This window comes from Ceratotherium simum, chromosome 9 (genome assembly GCF_057802395.1).
Source record: "Ceratotherium simum simum isolate JZ-2026a chromosome 9, ASM5780239v1, whole genome shotgun sequence".
Lineage (NCBI taxonomy): Eukaryota > Metazoa > Chordata > Mammalia > Perissodactyla > Rhinocerotidae > Ceratotherium > Ceratotherium simum.
In genome coordinates this window covers 40,585,548-40,603,864 of record NC_141908.1, presented here as the reverse complement: position 1 = coordinate 40,603,864, position 18,317 = coordinate 40,585,548, and the positions used below count along the sequence as shown (strand labels likewise).

Below are 18,317 nucleotides of genomic sequence, written 5' to 3'. Positions count from 1 at the left end.
GAAGGCCAAAGGGATAAAAGAGCACATATGGACAGTTTCAGATGGCAATTAGACTTTGGGTGGTGAACATGATGTAGTCTTCACAGAAATCAAAATATGACATACACCTGAAATTTATATAATGTTACAAACCAAGATTACCTCGATAAAAACAAAATAAAAAAATAAGTATGAACATAAAAAAAATCAGCTCTTAGTTTCACTTATCTTTTCTATTGTCTTTTCAGTCTCATTTATTTATGTTCTGATCTTTGTTATTTCTTTCCTTCTACTAACTCTGCGCTTACTTTGTTCTTGTTTTCACCACTCCTTTCCAACACTGTACTGGAAGTTCTAGCTAATGCGGTAAGACAAAAAAAGAAAAAGCATACAGATTGGGAAGAAGGACATATAACTGTATTCACAAATGATATAATCGTCCATGTAGAAAATCTGAAAAGAACTGACAAAAAAAGTTCCTGGAACTAACAAATGATTATAGTAAGGTTGCAGGATACAAGGTTAGTATAGCAAAGTCAATTGCTTTCCTATATACCAGCAACAAAAAAGTGGAATTTGAAATTAAGAACTCAAACTCAATAATAAAATGACAACTCAATTTAAAAATGAGCAAAGGACCTGAAGAGACATTTCTCCAAAGATATAAAAATAGCCAATTAGCACAAGAAAAGATGCTTATTACCATGAGTCATTAAAGAAATCCAAATCAAAAGTACAATGAGATACTACTTAACACCCACAATAGGATGGCTAGAATCAAAATGCAAGATAAGTGTAGGCAAGGATGTGGAAAGATCAGAACCTTCACACATAACTGCTGGTGGGAATATAAAATAGTTCAGCCAGTTTGGAAAACAGTCTGGCAGCTCTTCAAATAACTAAACATAAAGTTACTATATGACTCAGTAATTCTACTCTTAGGTGTATACCTAAGACAACTGAAAACATAAGTCCACACAGGAACTTGCACATGAATGTTTATAGCAGCATTATTCATAATAGCCAAAAGGTGGAAACAACCCAAATGTCCATCAGTGGATAAATGGATAAACAAATGTGGCATATCCATACAATGGAATATTATTCATCCATAAAAAGGAATGAAGCACTGATACATGCACAGCATAGATGAACCTTAAAAACACGCTAAGTGAAAGAAGCTAGTCACAAAAGACCACACAGTATGTTTCCACTCATGTATATAAAAGTCCAAAATAGGGAACTTTATAAAGACAGAAAGTAAATTAGTGCTTGCTTAGTACTGGGGGAGAGGCAGGGAAGGTAGTGTAGTGACAGCTAAAGGATCTGGGGTTTTTTCCTGAGGAGATGAAAAGATTCTAAAATTGACTGTGGTGATGGTTTGCACAACTCTGAATATACAAAAACCACTGTGCACTTTAAATGGGTGAGTCACATGGTACATGACTTACATTTCAATAAAGCTATTCTTAAAAAAAGAACCTTAATGACTGCTGCAAACACAAGCAATGTTATCCACCAGACAATGCTTAATCATGGGAAATCACATAATGCACTGTAATGCAAACAAGTCCACAATGAAACGCTCTTCCTTGGCTCATTTCCATGAATCACTGCCTTGACTATGGTACTGATAATTCCTGCTCTGAAAATTTTCCAGACCAAAATTACCTTAGCCATAAGCAACAACTTAGAACTCTAACCTCTTCTTTTTTAAAATTATTCATGTGCTGTAGAGTATCCATCTCCACACTAATGTGAAGTCTTACAATTTTAGTTTCTATTCAGAATGAGTAGTCTTCTCAATTTTCATAAAAAAGACATTAGCTGATCTTAAGAATTTATGGATTTATTCATGCCCAATTTTATGACAAATCCAGGTTAAGAAACCTTATATTTATACAAGATGAAAGGAGTTAGAGTTCATTTATCCCTCAAAACACCCTGGGTTTACTACCTTGATCAAGACAGACTACCAAAAACTTAACATTTAGATCACTCTATTGGCCTTCCACAGAACTGTTTTGACAGACCTGTACATTGGCATCGTGTCCACTGAGGTTTACCAAAGAACGGTTTCCCAAAACTAGGTATATACTCATGGTATGACTACACCACTGAAGACAGTGTCCACTATACCATTCTGTGCTCCCTTTCAGACCAAACTGCCAAGCATTGCAACCTTTTCCTTATGAACAAAACAACTTATAGAGCTGGATGTGTTTCTCTGTGATCTTCCTGACACCCAAAACAAGAGTCCAAGTTTAACTTTAAAACACTGCAGGGCTGGGGCCGGCCCCGTGGCTTAGCGGTTAAGTGCGCACGCTCCGCTACTCGCGGCCCAGGTTCGGATCCCGGACGTGCACCTACACACCGCTTCTCCAGCCATGCTGAGGCTGCATCCCACATACAGCAACTAGAAGGATGTGCAACTATGACATACAACTATCTACTGGGGCTTTGTGGGGCAAAAAAAAGAGGAGAATTGGCAATAGATGTTAGCTCAGAGCCGGTCTTCCTCAGCAAAAAGAGGAGGATTAGCATGGATGTTAGTTCAGGGCTGATCTTCCTCACAAAAAAAACAAAAACACAAACAAAAAAAAAACACTGCAGGGCTGGGGCCGGCCCAGTGGTGCAAGCGGTTAAGTGCGCGCACTCTGCTGCAGTGGCCCAGGGTTCACCGGTTTGGATCCCAGGCGCGCACCAACGCACCGCTTGGCAAGCCATGCTGTGGCGGTGTCCCATATAAAGTGGAGGAAGATAGACATGGATGTTAGACCAGGGCCAGTCTTCCTCAGCAAAAAGAAGAGGTTGGCAGATGTTAGCTCAGGGCCGATCTTCCTCACAAAATAAATAAATAAATAAATAAAACACTGTAGGGCTTATAAATGCCTATCAATGTTACAACCTTGACCCACTCTCAGTATTTTATCTGTACTTTTCCTGATTCCTTTTTAAAACTATTTTCCTTTACTTGTCCTATTGTGTATATATGTATGTATGTATGTACTTCCTTGGAAGCTACTCTTGCAGTAGATAAGCAAAAAAATAAAGTTAATGACCACTGGTTCTTTTAATTCTTGAGAACACATACTATACAAAATATGCAGTGGTACTGAGCTCTGTAAGAGGTGATCTACAAACTAGAGAAAGATGTAAATAACTGTAAAAAGCACCTAGAACCTCATAAAACACCTATTTTATTATTTCATATTAAAAGTAATCAATCTCTCAACAAAGCAAAAGGAGAAAGTACAGTGGGATTAGTGGTTGCTTAAATTATATTACAGAAAAATACAGAAAAGTGACATAAACTACACAGTCACATAATATTACCCAAGTTTTACTTTTAACAATATGAATTACAAGAATTAAATTTTCTTTTAAAAAATATCTGAAATTCTACTTACTGTTATCAAAGAGATAAAATGACCATAGTTTTCAACCATGCAAATTGTAAAAATTTAAAGGCGTAACAGAAACATCAGTAAGGTTAAGAACAGAGACAGCCCAGCTTACAAATGGCTGAGAACCAAAAGATATTTAGAAAATCAATTGTTCAAAACTTAGAACCTACATTTTCCCAAAGAAACAATGCTATCCAGAAGTCTTAAGATACTTAAGCTTGGGTACATTAAACACTAATCATGTGACTGCGGGGAACCACTTATCTTTCCAGATTTCAGATCCTTATCTATGAAATGACACAAGTATTTGTCCTATTTAACTAACATTAAAAGTGAAAAATGTTTTATAAAATATCAAGCACTGTATAAAAATAAGGCATTTCTATCTTATTTAATCCATAACATAACTGAAATTGATCTACTATGCCCCAGACCTGACCCTCTTTTCTGAAGCTTCAGCTTCACTAAGTGTCTGAGGTAAGAAGGGAAGTGATCTGTTGTAGATAATTGGGAGTGAGAAAGCATCAGCAATCTAAAAAAATGTTCTCTTTGATATTTAAAGGTCTCTTTCACTCATTAACTGTATATTTTGCTGAGTAATCTTAAGAATATTAAATAAAACTAAATACGCAATATGTAATTTAAATATTCTGATAACCTGTTATACTATACCATAAGGATATTACCTACTTAAACCAATGTAAAGCCAGGAAATGATGACAACAGTAGCAATAACATCATAATTATAAGTGGTAACATTTGAACTCTCCAGGCATTGTTGTTCTAAGTGCTTTACATGTATTATTTCTTTCCATTAATCTCAACAATAACTGTATGAGAAAACTACTATCACCATTTTACAAAAAAGGAAACAGAAGAGTAAAATACCTAGTTCAAGAACACAGGAATTTCAGTTTCTTTCTTTTTTTTTTCATAATATTTATTTATTTATTTATGCCCCCCCTCCCCCCCGCCCGCCCAAAGCCCCAGCAGATAGCTGTACGCCATAGCTGCACATCCTTCTAGTTGCTGGACGTGAGACGCGGCCTCAGCATGGCCAGAGAAGCGGTGCGTCGGTGCGCGCCCGGGATCCGAACCTGGGCCGCCAGTAGCGGAGTGCGTGCACTCAACCGCCAAGCCACGGGGCCGGCCCGGAATTTCAGTTTCTAAATCAAAACTAAAAAGCAAAGCAGGCTAGGAATAGTTGGTTTAAGATTGGAAATATTTCTATAATTGATTTTAAAAAAAGACTGGAAGCCATTTAAAGCAACTCAAAAACATTAAGGAAAATCCCCAAATTTACAAAACTGATTAATCTTATTAAGAATCAATAAAAGACTTAAGTGGTTTTTTATGCTTGCATTTGTTCTTCCACGATAAAAAATTAGAGTTTTGGAATAATCTATGACATTAAGAACAAGCTGGAAGGAATAGTCTGAAAATAGTTATATTTTAAAGTGAATGCCAATAAATTTTCTAAATATAGTCAAGACTTTAGCACCAAAAATATTATTATAATGATTACTATAACAATTATAATAAAAATAAATGCAGCAGCTAACATTTATGTAGTGTTTATCATGTGGCAGCACTATTCTCATTCAATGTATTAATTGATTTAACTCTAACAACCCAATCAACTAATGATATGGAAAATAAGAAAGATGTTCAAGTAACGTTCCCAGGTTCACATAGCTGGCAAGTAGTGGAACAGGGCTCCAACCCAGGCAGTATATGTATCTGGTTTTAGAGTCTGTGTTCCTCACTAATAAGCTATATGAAAAATTAGGCAAAACCAGTAGGCAAAATTTTGTAAAGATAATATAGGAAAAAAACCAATTAGGTGCTTTTAATAAGTCACAATCATTTAACCCACAACATTTCTAGAGAATGCAAAATACGCGATTCTGTACCTTTGGTAAGCATACTCTTGTCTAGCAACAGAATAAAAAAGTACATTATCAATCAACATTTAAAATGAGACCAAGTAAACAGTTCATATAAAGCCAAGAAGTGGGCAGCAGATATGGGTATTTTAGATAAATTATTTTTTTAATTTCAGTCTTGGAATATTTTATAAAATGTTTATTACTGTACATAAATATTTTTAAATGAGACTTTGTCATATAGTATATCACATGATATATAAATATGTAAATACATAAGACTTAAACAGAAATTTTCACTCAAGGACTGAAGTTACCTAAACATCAGACTTCAGCAAATCCCACGTGCTTTAATTAGCTGTTCAGCCAAGAATACAATAAACTTAAGCAAGATAAATTGCATTAAACCTACAAATCATGCCGTCTGAGATTTATACTGTTTTATACTACAACTACTATGTTATAACACTAACAATCCATTTTACAAACCAAAGCACTGTCAGTTCTAAGGAAAATTAGCTACATAAGAGTAGCTCATGTACTCCAAAATTCATTCACCAAAATAAAACCCCAGAATTCATCTAAAAGATTGTTAGTGATGTATCTTCACAAAATGACAGCCTGTCAATTTAATAATCACCAACCATTAAAAGCAAAATATTTGGGGGGGGGGGGGGCGGTGGCCCCGTTGCCTAGCGGTTAAGTTCGGCATGCTCTGCTTTGGCAGCCTGGGTTTGGTTCCTGGGCGCAGACTTAGACCACTCATCGGCCGCCATGTTGTGGCAGCAACCCACATACAAAACAGAGGAAGACTGGCACAGATTTGAGCTCAGGGAGAAATCTTCCTCAAGCAAAAAGAGGAAGATTGGCAACAGCTGTCAGCTTCGGCAAAATCTTCCTCAGGAGGAAGAAAAAAAAGAGAAAAATATTAGGAAGTCATATTCTCAAAGAAAAACACTTAATCATTATTCTAGCACTGCTTTGTGTACATGGAGAGAAAACTCAGATGAACAAGCATAATGTTCAAGAAAAAGGGTGCAGTTTTCGTTCTTTTGATGGTCATTCACATTGACTATTTAGTCAAATTCATACTTAAATCAATACTTAAAATTTTAAATAAAAAGGTTTCCAAGTCTTTGGAAAGTCTAATGATTTTATATATCAGCACAATCCCTTATTCATAATTCTAAGATCCAAAAGGTTCAAAAAACATTAAGTTTTTGCTACTTGGTGTGAACATCAATTCATTTTGCTGCAGATAATGTGTTTTGATTGCAGGATGCCTCAGATCCAGCTGAGGGTGTTATAAACACACTCTATTACCTTTCTAAAATCCATAAAACATGTGGGCCCAAGGATTTTGAAAAAAGACATTAAGATGTTACCTGATATTCAGAATCCAGTCTAAACGAAGAGTCTCTTGAGTGATAGGTATCATTTAAACTACCTCCTCTGCTTCCAGACATCATCCTAGCACTTAAAGAGCTAGAGGGCTGAACAGAAATTCTTCTTGGAATCCTTGAAGGTTTAGATTCCATTCTTAAGGTTTCCTGTGAAATACAAATTTTGATTAATTGCCTTTGGGAAAACATGTAAACTTTCAACTCTTAATCCCCCTTAATCATCAGCTCGAATAAATAATTAAACATGCAAATTAACTATATCTGGTATGGTAAAATGTGAGACTATCACCAGCCTCTTCTACAAGGCAGAGGTCTGAGGTTCATCAAAGGTTCCCTACTGTCCACAGCATGAAGCAAATATGATAAAAGTGGGATGAGGAACTGAGATTTGTTGTTTCCAAAGCCTGGGCTCTTTTCCTTACTCAATTTTGTCTCTATATAAAATCCCACATGAATTTGTCCTTGATGCTCTTGCTATTCTTATCTATTATTAGATAGATATTCAATACTCATACCATGTGCATTAGCTATACTGTACTATTTGCACACCCCTTAAAACAGTATGTTTTCACGGCCCTTCTATGTGGGCCAAGCATTTTTCTTTGTGTGCTTCCACTTTGTACATACTTTTAAGACATCATATGATATGCTGTAATTTGTTTTCCTATCTAGCCTTCTCAAAAGTGAGAATAATTTCTAAGTTTTTTTCCACTAAACATTCCTCAACCCACACCAAGAGTCACCATTAGCTACACCCTATTTTTAACTATAAATATAAATGGAATCATAAAATACTCTTTTATGTCTAGTTTCATTTGCTCAACATTATACTTGTGAGATTCATTCATGCTGTTGCATACAGTTGTAGTTAAGTTCCCTCTAAATGGTTTATATAGTATTCCATTGTATCAATACACACAGTTTATTTGCCCATTCTCTTATGGATGGTCACTAGATTGTTTCCAGTTTTAGGCTATTAAAACAGTACTGCTATAAAGACATTACTTTTATAAATTGGAAAAAAAAAAAAACTTAAAATTTTCTGAGGAAAGAATTTACAATGAGGCCTCTAGATAACTGAGATGCTACCAGTCTTGAGAGCAGAAAGAAGAGAAGGGCAAAACAAAGTAGCAAATAAAAAGAAATCAAAATAATCTCTTCAACTTCTCCCAGTAACCCACTTTCAAGGTCTAAAATTATTCCCTTATTGTGCTGGTAGTAGACTGAAATTAAGGTAAGTACTAACAAATGCACTTTGCTGATCTCATATGCAGCTTGGATAAGGTATATCTGGCTTTATGAACACTTTCAAATTTAAGCATTTAAGTTAAAAATATCTAATTCATTTTCAGCATGTAACCTCATTTACTTCTCAACTAAATTTTGGATCAATCACATCTTTCTACCTTAAAAGTTACTACAAAAGAATATTTGTCTTAAAAACACGGTATCAGGCAATGACAGAAAAGAGGATGAAGAGAACAAAAAACATCAACAAAACATATGGTCTATATTGCAGTAGGAGATCTATAACAAACATACAAAAGATATAACACCAGCCCAACAGCAATTAAAATTATTCAACTAAGAATATGTAGCTAATGAGAAACCATAGTAAAAGTCATACAGAGATATGATTAAATCAAAGAAAGCTTATCAAAAAAGGCCATGAAATAACAGTTCTGAACTTCCAGTTAAACAAGACAGGTTATTCTTATGCATCTATTTTGGCCCATCTTTCCAAAACCCCTATAAAATGACAGTAAATGAATCCAAAACCTTTAACCATGCAAAGAACAGGAAAGGGAACCATAGAAGGAAAGAGATTTCAATTTATATTTGGAAAATCCAAAGGAGGAGGAGAGGTAGAGTAATTTAGCAGAGAGGATGAAGCTACACACCAAGTACTCTGAAAGAGGTAGAAGTGGAAGCAAGTATTTGGCCTTAGCACCCTAGAAAGAATCAAGACCCAGAGATGCAAGGTACCATAAAAAGGGATGATGACTGAGATTGAAAAGCAAGTTGCTGAATTAAAATCTGTAGTTTTAGTAGTAAAACCCCAAATTCTTCCTCTAGCTCCACTCTTCCAAAAATAAGAAATTTATTCTCCAGAGAATAAGGTTCTCACAGGCAACTTTCCCCCTGTCTTTGCAGGGTAAACATCAGGAATAACAGAGAAATCTATGTACTCAATGTTGAGACCCAAGGACTCTTTCCTGATCCTGTTTCTACAAAACTGTCAGGAGATGAAGGGATTTTACTCTTGGATCACCAAACAAAATACCAGAGATAAGATTTCTGGATACAGACATTTGGAATGCTCCCAATTACAAAGCTAGCTTGCCACCTGACCATCCTACCCCATAGCAAAGTCCACTAGTCACCAAGAATTTCTAATTAGCATTTTTTTTCTTTGCTGAGGAAGATTTGCCCTGAGCCAAAATCTGTTGCCAATATTCCTCTATTTTCTATGTGAGCCACCATCAGGGCACGGCCACTGACAGATGAGTGGTTGTAGGTCCATGCCCAGGAACCGAACCTGGGCCACGAAGTGGAGTGCGCCGAACTTAACCAGTGGGCAACCAGGGCTGGGCCAAGAGATTCTAATTAGCTTTTTTTGCACTTCTTTATGATAGACAAACATCAAGGATCACTTGGAAACCAAGGAAGGGCTCCAATATGAAAGAAAGACCAAAGTAAACAACAAAAAAAGGAACGTGGAGAAAATTTGGGGAAAGGAGCTAATTACTATCCTCTAAGGGATCAAAAGACATTCATTCAGAAACTAAGAACAGGATGCTTGAGAAAGCAATCAGAGTACAATAAAGAGCTTGTGGAAATTCAAAATGTGATACACTTTAAAAATGTGATACATTGAAATAAATTCAACATAAGGACTGGGAGTAAACTGAGGAAACCTCCCAGAAGTAGAAAATGTAACTGGAAAATAGGAGAACTGTCCATGGGAGTTATCACTTGACTATAACTATGGTTACAGAAAGAGAGAAGGAAGAAAATAGAGGAGAGAAAATTACCAAAGAAATAAAAGAAACTTTCTAGAATTGAAAGACATAAATCTCCACATTGAAAGGGTTTAAGAGTATTTAGCAGGATCAAAGAAAAAAGATGAACACTAATCACAATTTATCATCTTGAAATTTCAGAACGCCAGAAATAAAGGGAAGATCCTATGAGTTACAAGAGTGGAAAAGTGAGTCACATACAAAAGAAAAGTAATCAGAATGGCTTCTTAATTACAACTTTAAAAATTCTTAAGACGATGAAGCAATGCCTATAGTTCTGAGAAAACTGGTTAGCCTTGAATTCCAATCTAACAACTGAGGTAGAGAATAGGACACATTTTTAGACATGCAAGATCTTAAAAAAACAAGCAAAAACCCCCACAAAAACCAGAGGAAGCCAAACAAAGAGCATGTCCTAGGAAAACAGGAGTGTAAAGAATGAAAGAACCAGACACAGAATCCAGGAAAGAATTACAAAGGTATGTAGAAAGCACGGGGAGCAAATGATCCAGACCAGAGAAGGATCACAGATGATGGAAGCAAAGTTCTAAGAAAAAAAATAGAATCATATGGAAACTATTTTGGCACGTGGCAGAGATGATGATACAATTGAGAAAAAATGTTGAGTACACAGAACAAATAGCAATTTAATAAATTAATTTTCTAATTTGGGAAAATAGAGCTGTTCAAGGACATATTGCTATGCTTGGGTGACCTTTAATATTTACATAGTTATAATAACATAAACACTACTGAATCAATAATTTTGTTGCAAACATGCTGGGGGATAGAGGTGGGTAGGGGAAGTAAGGACAATGGTGAATAAGGAAAACACATATATAATATTGAAAAATCACAAAGTAACAGTATAAACACATCACTTAGAAATATGAAGGTAAATCCTAGAACAGCTAAAAAGTTGAGGGTCACCGCCTTTAGAAAGTGGGACTGGGAATGAGGTAAAGGGTGGGGCAAATGACTTCTGTTTTCCTTTTAAGTAGGATGACCATATTTCCTGGTTTGCCTAGAACAGTCCCAGTTTATGGCCAGAGAAGTCCTAATTTGTACTCATTATCCCAGCACAATTATTAATAGTGCTTGCGTTGTCTCTTAAAAGTGGCCTGGTTTGAATGATAAAAGCATACCGTTACCTAACATAAATCTTTTCTACTTTCAGCTTTTTATAAACTATATACATACGTCCATACAAAATTTATTAAAAAGAGATGAATTACGAATGGGACATTTAAAGAAGGCATATATTAGTAGAAAGAATATTAATGTTTAAACACTGACATGCAAAAGCCCATAAATGATTTAACAAGTAGCATATTTGCTATTTTATCAAGAAGGCTATGAAAATACTAAACAGGGACTGTATTTATGATCTGAGGGTTTTAAACAGGAAGACTTGTTAAGAGATACAAGCCAATGGATGGTTCTTTAACAACAATAATGCTTCTTAATCATACCTCTCGTAGTTTACTTTGACTATATTTAAACCCAATTGTTACTTGCAGACTTAACTGCAGAATGAAACTAACCCAGTAGGAAACCTGCTCAAAATAAACCTCTTGGGAAAAGGCAAAGAGGTGGAGTCCTCTGAGAGAGATAATTTATACTGTATGAAACTATTTTTGGCAACTCCTCTACATAAACTGATTGAATTTTGACAATGTAGGTGTTACCAGAAAACTTATATAATTTGGTTGCATAAGTTGTAGGTCAAAAGCACAAAAAAGAGGAAAAAAATAAAATAAAATGTGCAGTCCTTGAAAAAGTTCTACTAGACCACTTACAAGGTACTATAAGGCATCTTTTCAAGTTCATTCATTCATTTAACAAATAATTTTTTAGATGCTTAGTATGTGCTAGGCCAATTAATATTAAACAAGGGGATGAGGTGACCGGACAACATTGAACGTACTAAGATAGTGACTACAAAGAAGTTGTAGTCTAGTAGAAAACAAACTACACAAATAACCATATAAGTTAAAGTTAAAATTGCTATAAAGGAAAAGGTATAAGCAAGAATAAGACTAGCAGAAAAAAGGTATTTGAAGCCTAATGGTCTTAACCAAGACTTAAAAGAGTACAGCACAAAAAAAGTTCGTATGCACAGTCTTTCCTCAATGGTCAATATAACAGTCTCCTGGTTTCCTTCTGTCACTATATAGTGTTTCTTTAAGTCTAAATTTCTTCAGATTTGATTCCAGAGTTGGACAGTCGAGCTCTCTTTCTGTTTGGTGATAAGATAAAAACCTATCACCAGGGCTGGTTTCATAGGTGTGTGACCTATGCAGACGCACAGGGCCTTGCATTTGATTAAAAGCTCTGCTGCTGACGTCTCGAAACTATTCATAATTTCATCTTTGAACGTGCATTTTATAAGTGAAGTCAGATAGGACAGCGGAGCTTGAGCAGAAGAGATATGTGCCTGTCTGCCATGCCTTACCACTCAATCTGCATACAGTACTCATCATTGCTATGAAGCTTCCATAACACTTAATTTGTACTCTCTTTGAGCCCCACTCAAGTTCTAGGCATCATGGGTCCACTGGAATTGCGTGCTCATGTTCCTTATCAACACATCTATGACTGAGTAAACTGACGCACTGACAGCTGCAAGAAGCCACATTTTCCATTCTCCAGAACCTGTTTCAAATTCAGAAAGAAGGTAATGAGCCACAAAACCACAAAAATCTTAGGATCAATATTTGAGGAACTTTCCAACTTCTGAAATAAGGTCTCTTGGGTAAAGATTCTCTGGAGCTGATATTGAACTGCTAGTTTACCTAATTAGTCATACTTTTACTATGTTAAATGTGCCCTCACCTTGAGGCATTTTAATAGTGACTGACATAAGCAACAGGAGTGGAAAACCAACTCCACAATTTATGTAGTCTGTCCACCTCATAAACCTGTGGTTTGTTAGCTACTAAAAAAATTGACTATTTTTTTTGTAGGTAATTTCATTCCACCGGGCTTCCCAGGAAACAGAGCTCATTAAGGCAAGTTCATGTTTTTGGTGGCCTGTTGAACACTATAAAGGATCTGTAGACCAAAAAAGTTTTTCCTACATATAAACAACACAATTCAAGTCTATTCTGTAGAAATAATCTTACCTTAAACTTTAAGTATAAGTAAAAAGCCAAAGGAATTCTAAGTCATTACCTGACATGCAAAATTCTGTAATTAATTCTGTGCCTCATGTTATCTGCAAGTTACCAAGATCTCAGTCATATGTTAAATGCAACTGAAAAACTACCTCGCAACTTATACTAGAATACAGACAAATTTAAATTGAATTTTACAATGTTTTCCAGCAAGACTTTACTTGGATATAAGGCCTACTCTGGGTAAACCAACAAAGTTTGTCTCTAATAATACCATGCTGAGCTCTGTCTAAAGGGAACTCATCATTAATTCACACATTTCTTCTTTTATTTTTCATTCTACTAGTGATGGCACTATTTCCCAATCAAACTTTCAATTATTTCCTACTACCTTAAAAAGGAAGTCTAAATTCTTTGGCCTAGCATCCAGAACTCTAACCTACCTTTTTCACTTAATTTCTAACTATGTACCACTTTAAAAAAAAAAAATCCCAGTTCCAATTCAACTTTTAGAAGTTAGTTACTCTTTCCCCACCCCCGTCAAAATAAAATAAAATAAAATAAAATAAAATAAAATAAAATAAAATAAAATAAAATAAAATAAAATAAAATGTTAGTTACTGAGTACCTTCAATATACCAGTTAGGGTGCTAAACTCTAGCAATATAATAATAAAACCTATTTCCTGAACCCATGTTTTGGGGTGGGAGAGGGAATGAAATAATAAATATAATACTATATAATAGCAGATATTATTACACAAAATGCTGTGGGAGAGAATATTCAGTTCTTGATGGCACATTATTCAGACCAATCCTTCCCCCAAAACAATGAAAAATGTTAGATAAAATACAGAGAACACCCTCTTAATGAAGAGTTGATAGGGTAATAAGGAATTACTAGGTCAATAATGAAGGGAAAATGGGAATCCAAGAGATATGAAAGTACAAAAGTCACTTGTGCCCTGAAGGCATCTGTAAATTACAGAAAAATTTCAATTTTGATTTTGCCAGTCTCACTGAAGGAAATCAAAGCCCGGAACATGCACAACGTGAGGAATCTAACAGGCCACCTCATCACAATCAGCTGGACTCCAAAGGGCCACAAGGACAAGATAAGAGTTAAAACAGAAGTAAACCAGTTCTTGTGCATATTTGCAGCTAAGGTTGATGTTGCCTGGCTGATAATTATAAGCTCAAATACTGAATTTGGTTTAAGATGGTCCCAATCTAGTCAGCCACCAAGAACCTGGCAGAAGCAAAGACAAATCTTGCTGAAGGAATGTGCCTTCATGCTAGGCTTCAGATAACTTCTACAAACAATATTTCAAGTATAATAAGCAGGCGATAGCTAAGCATACAACGAAACAAGGCACCACAAACAAGGTCCTTGAGACACAAAAGATGAGAAAAAATAGACTAGCAAAAATGTCAAATCAAGTATTTCACGTAGATTATATAAAATAACTATGTTTAAAATGTTCAAATAAAGAGAAGCTTGAAAAATATGTGCAGGGAAGAGGATACTGCAAAAAGTAAAGCCCTTGAAAAAAGGACGAAACAGAAAAATACAATATAATTAAATGTAAATGACAGCATGAGAATGACACATCCAAAATGCAGGACATTCTGTAAGATAATTGGCCTGGACACTTCAAAAAGTCAATGTTACAAAGAAAAAAACATGGAAGTACTATTCTAGTTCTAGTTTGAGACTAAACAAACAAAATCAAATGCAATCCATGAAACTTGGTTGAATCCTGATTAAAAAAAACAGAAAGTTTGACTATGAACTGAATTTGAGTAGTGTCACGATGTCTAGAACTTAGTTTTAAATTGCTCTGAAATAAGAATACATATTTAAAAAACAAATATATGTAAGGACACATACAACCTATATAGATATAAAGCAAATAGGGCAAATTATTAACCATTGAATATACGTGAGGTTTTATGGATATTAATCTTACTGTTCTTCCAACTTTTCTCTGCTTCAATATTTTCAAGCAAAATAAATCAAACAAAATTGGGAGCAATTGTTCCATCTCTGCTTAGTATATAGAAAGCCACAAGAGAACATCATTCCTACTCTAACATAACAAGAGTAAGCCAGATAATCTAAAAATCACTTTTCTTGAGTCCATCAGAGCTCAGGTTGCAAGGTAACCAGATGAACTGAACTGCAAAGAATGGCAAGCCCCCTTCACAAGGACAGATGGGACAAAGGTGGCCACCATAAAACCTGATAAGAAGAAACAGCCAAAATGCATCAAATTCATAAAGGCCAAATATTTGCTAGTGTGACAGTTGAGAAACTTTGGGAGCCCCAACACAGGGTGAGTCTTTTCCATAGGCCCCCACTGAGTGCTCATAAGAAAAAATGGGGGCAGATAGGAGATTTGAAAGAATCTCTCTCTCTGTAGTACGAACATGCAAGGCCTAACTATGTTTAAGAGAAGAGGAAAACCTGAAGCAGCTCATCCATGCTCCAGACCCTGCATGAGTATAAGGTGGGATCAGCTGTTCATAGGAAATCCACTTTCGGCAAGGACTCTCCACTAATACAAGGCAGAGGACTGCAGCCTTTGGAGAAGGGCTATGAAACTTGCCTGCCCAAGATCCTCCACCAATACAAGTCAGAGATCAGCTGCCAGCGGGGGGTGGCGGGGGGGGGTGTCTGCCTGCACTCTAGACTCTAGGAAACTGGGAGAAGGGCAGAAATCTTGGGACAGCCCCACCTCTGATGATTAGGCACACAGAGCCTGCCTAAGACTGGAGAAGGATGCATAGAACTAAGAACACCTTCCCCCCACGTCTACTACTGAGGGGGCTACAACAGGCTGAGAGAGACCCCTCTGTGGTGAAGATGTGCAGGGCCTTGAGGATTTGAGGCTGGTGAAAGAATACCAAAAGAAATCCTCTGGCACTCCAGGCCTCACGCTAAGCACCACGTAGTGGCAGTCCACTATTGGAATACTTTGAAGGTAAATAAAGCAACAATAAAGCTCAAACCCAGCTCAAATACAGACTAAACCAACTCAACCCACCATACTAAGAGTCTGACAGAAGTGGAGTATGTCCATATCCAGGTATAAACATTATTTATCTCAGTCTCTACTGTTATTTTATTTACAATCTTTGGTGTTCAATCAAAAATTACAAGATAAAAATACAAGGGAAAAAAAAAAATCAACCCATTGCCAAGAGATAAAAGAGTCAACAGAACCAGATGAAGAGATGGCCCCAACGTCAGCAAACTGGAAAACTGATGCATTTAACAGTATACTAGGCAAAATTGAAAAACTAGGGAACTGGGAAACAGGCCAGATGAAAATCACCCAGAATGAAGCACAGAAAACCAGACGATGGTCAATACAGAAGAGAGGATTTAAGAGAGACCGAGGGAAGAGTAAGAAAACTTAACTGGAGTTGTAGAAGGAAAGAACTAGGACAGAGAAAAGATTTGAAGAGATAATTGGCTGAAAATTTTTCAAAATACATGAAGTATCAGAGTCAAGAAGCCCAAAAATTTCCAACTAAAATAACTGGCAATTATACTAATTGCTAGATTAGATACTCATACCAGACTGATGAAAATCATTATACTTAAAAAAAAAAAAATCTGAAAATGCTATGGGAACATCAAATTGGGAGCCAAAAGTTCCAACAAAATGAGAAACACTTCGGAGGAGGTAACATTTGACTTGACCTTTGAAGAATAAAAATAGGAAAAGAGGAAGGCATAAAGATGCTAGAGCATGTTGAAGAAGAACTGGAAAATAGGAAATAATGTGAGTGTGAAGGGTGAAATGGAAGGCGTGGAAGGGTCAAGAGGAAAAGAAAGGACTCTGAAGGAAATAAATACGTAAAGCAGATTATACCCAGATTGTAAAGGCAATCTTGTGTCCTCCACTTAGGAGTCTGTACTTTATTTAATAAGGCAACAGTTTTTAAGCTTTATACTACCAATAATTTGTACATTATTTTTCTCCCTCAAGACCCCAGAAATTATGTTCCTGAAAACAGTTGGAGGGCCAGCCCCGTGGCTTAGCAGTTAAGTGCGTGTGCTCCGCTGCTGGCGGCCCGGGGTTCGGATCCCGGGCGAGCACCCATGCGCCACTTGTCCGGCCGTGCTGGGGCCGCGTCCCACATGCAGCAACTGGAGGGATATGCAGCTATGACATGCGACTGTCTACTGGGGCTTTGGGGGAAAAAAATAAAAATAAATTTGAAAACAGTTGGAGCTTTCAAAGATGAAACACTTAGCAGTCCAACAAAACTTTATCTAAGGGGCCGGCCCCGTGGCGTAGCGGTTAAGTGCACGCGCTTCGCTGCTGGCGGCCCAGGTTCGGATCCCAGGTGCACACTGAGGCACCGCTTGTCAGGCCATGCTGTGGCGGCATCCCATATAAAGTGGAGGAAGATAGGCACAGATGTTACCCCAGGGCCAGTCTTCCTCAGCAAAGAGAGGAGGATTGGCATGGATGTTAGCTCAGGGCTGATCTTCCTCACAAAAAACAAAAGAACAAAAAAAAACCTTTATCTAGTTTTACCTCGCCTTAATAATAGATTCATATACAGCTTCCTCCATTTCCTACAATACTCCAAGTCAATAATTAATTTTACTACCTTCGTGGAACCACAGGGAACAAACTACTGCTATAGACTCAGGCTTAGGAGCTACTAGAGATTTTGAAACAGCATCAGCTAAAAACAAACAAAAAAACCCTCAAACTAAATCAGTATTAAGGACAAGTTATTAGGAAGCAACATCCTGGTTCCAAGACAAATTAGTGAGAGCCCAAAGTAAATGAATAGAAGGTAGATTCAATACATCTCAAGTAGAAAAGAACTTACCTACTATTTGAAGAGTGGTGACGAGGGAGGGATTATTCAAAGGATTAAGTTCTGACGAAGAACAAACATTTTTCTTTTTTTGCAGCGAGTCGGGAATGGAAGACAAAGAAGCACACCAAGATGAGTTGGTTTTAAAGAATGAGTAGTCTGAGTGCCCAGAAGAGATCTAGAAGCTTGCTGGAAACAGTTTTGAAAACACAGAACTCTCTGGGCTGATAGATTGTCAATCACTCACACTGATCTACTTAACTTTTTCCCATACAAATGCTACCTCTTTGCCTTCTGCTTGTACTGTACCTTCTATCTGGTCAGCCTTAGTGCCCCCCTTCCACTGTTGATGTCTAATTAGTAGAATTTGGGGCACTATGAAAAAGTAAACTGAAAAACTTCAGGCAATATAAGAAAATGCTTGGAGCAAAGGAGTTCTACCTAGTACCTTCTTTAAGAGTAAAGCTTTCTCTGAGCACTACCACAAGTTGCCTGCCAAGTAGGGCTTGGATTTTTGGTTTACCAAATTTTGAAAGCTGTTTATTCTTAAGATCAGAGAAATAGTAGTGTAATGCTCAAAAGTTTTTCACTGATTCTGCTTATGAAGGTCTCTCAAATAACATGTATCCTCTCCCATCACTCTGAAGGTCACTGTGTCC

General features: G+C 36.7%; 1 protein-coding gene across 7 annotated transcripts in view; it reads right to left on the bottom strand.

Moving 5' to 3' along the window:
- MARCHF7 (membrane associated ring-CH-type finger 7) overlaps positions 1-18,317 on the bottom strand; it is a 54,984-nt gene that overhangs the window by 31,197 nt on the left and 5,470 nt on the right. For all 7 annotated transcript variants that reach the window (XR_015553203.1, XR_015553204.1, XM_087435279.1 and 4 more), the window contains exon 2: positions 6,658-6,822. Coding sequence is in view for 5 of the 7 variants with exons in the window: in XM_087435279.1 (XP_087291405.1) it covers positions 6,658-6,810 (153 nt within the window). In the remaining 2 variants the exon portion in view is untranslated. The remainder of the gene's footprint in view (positions 1-6,657; positions 6,823-18,317) is intronic.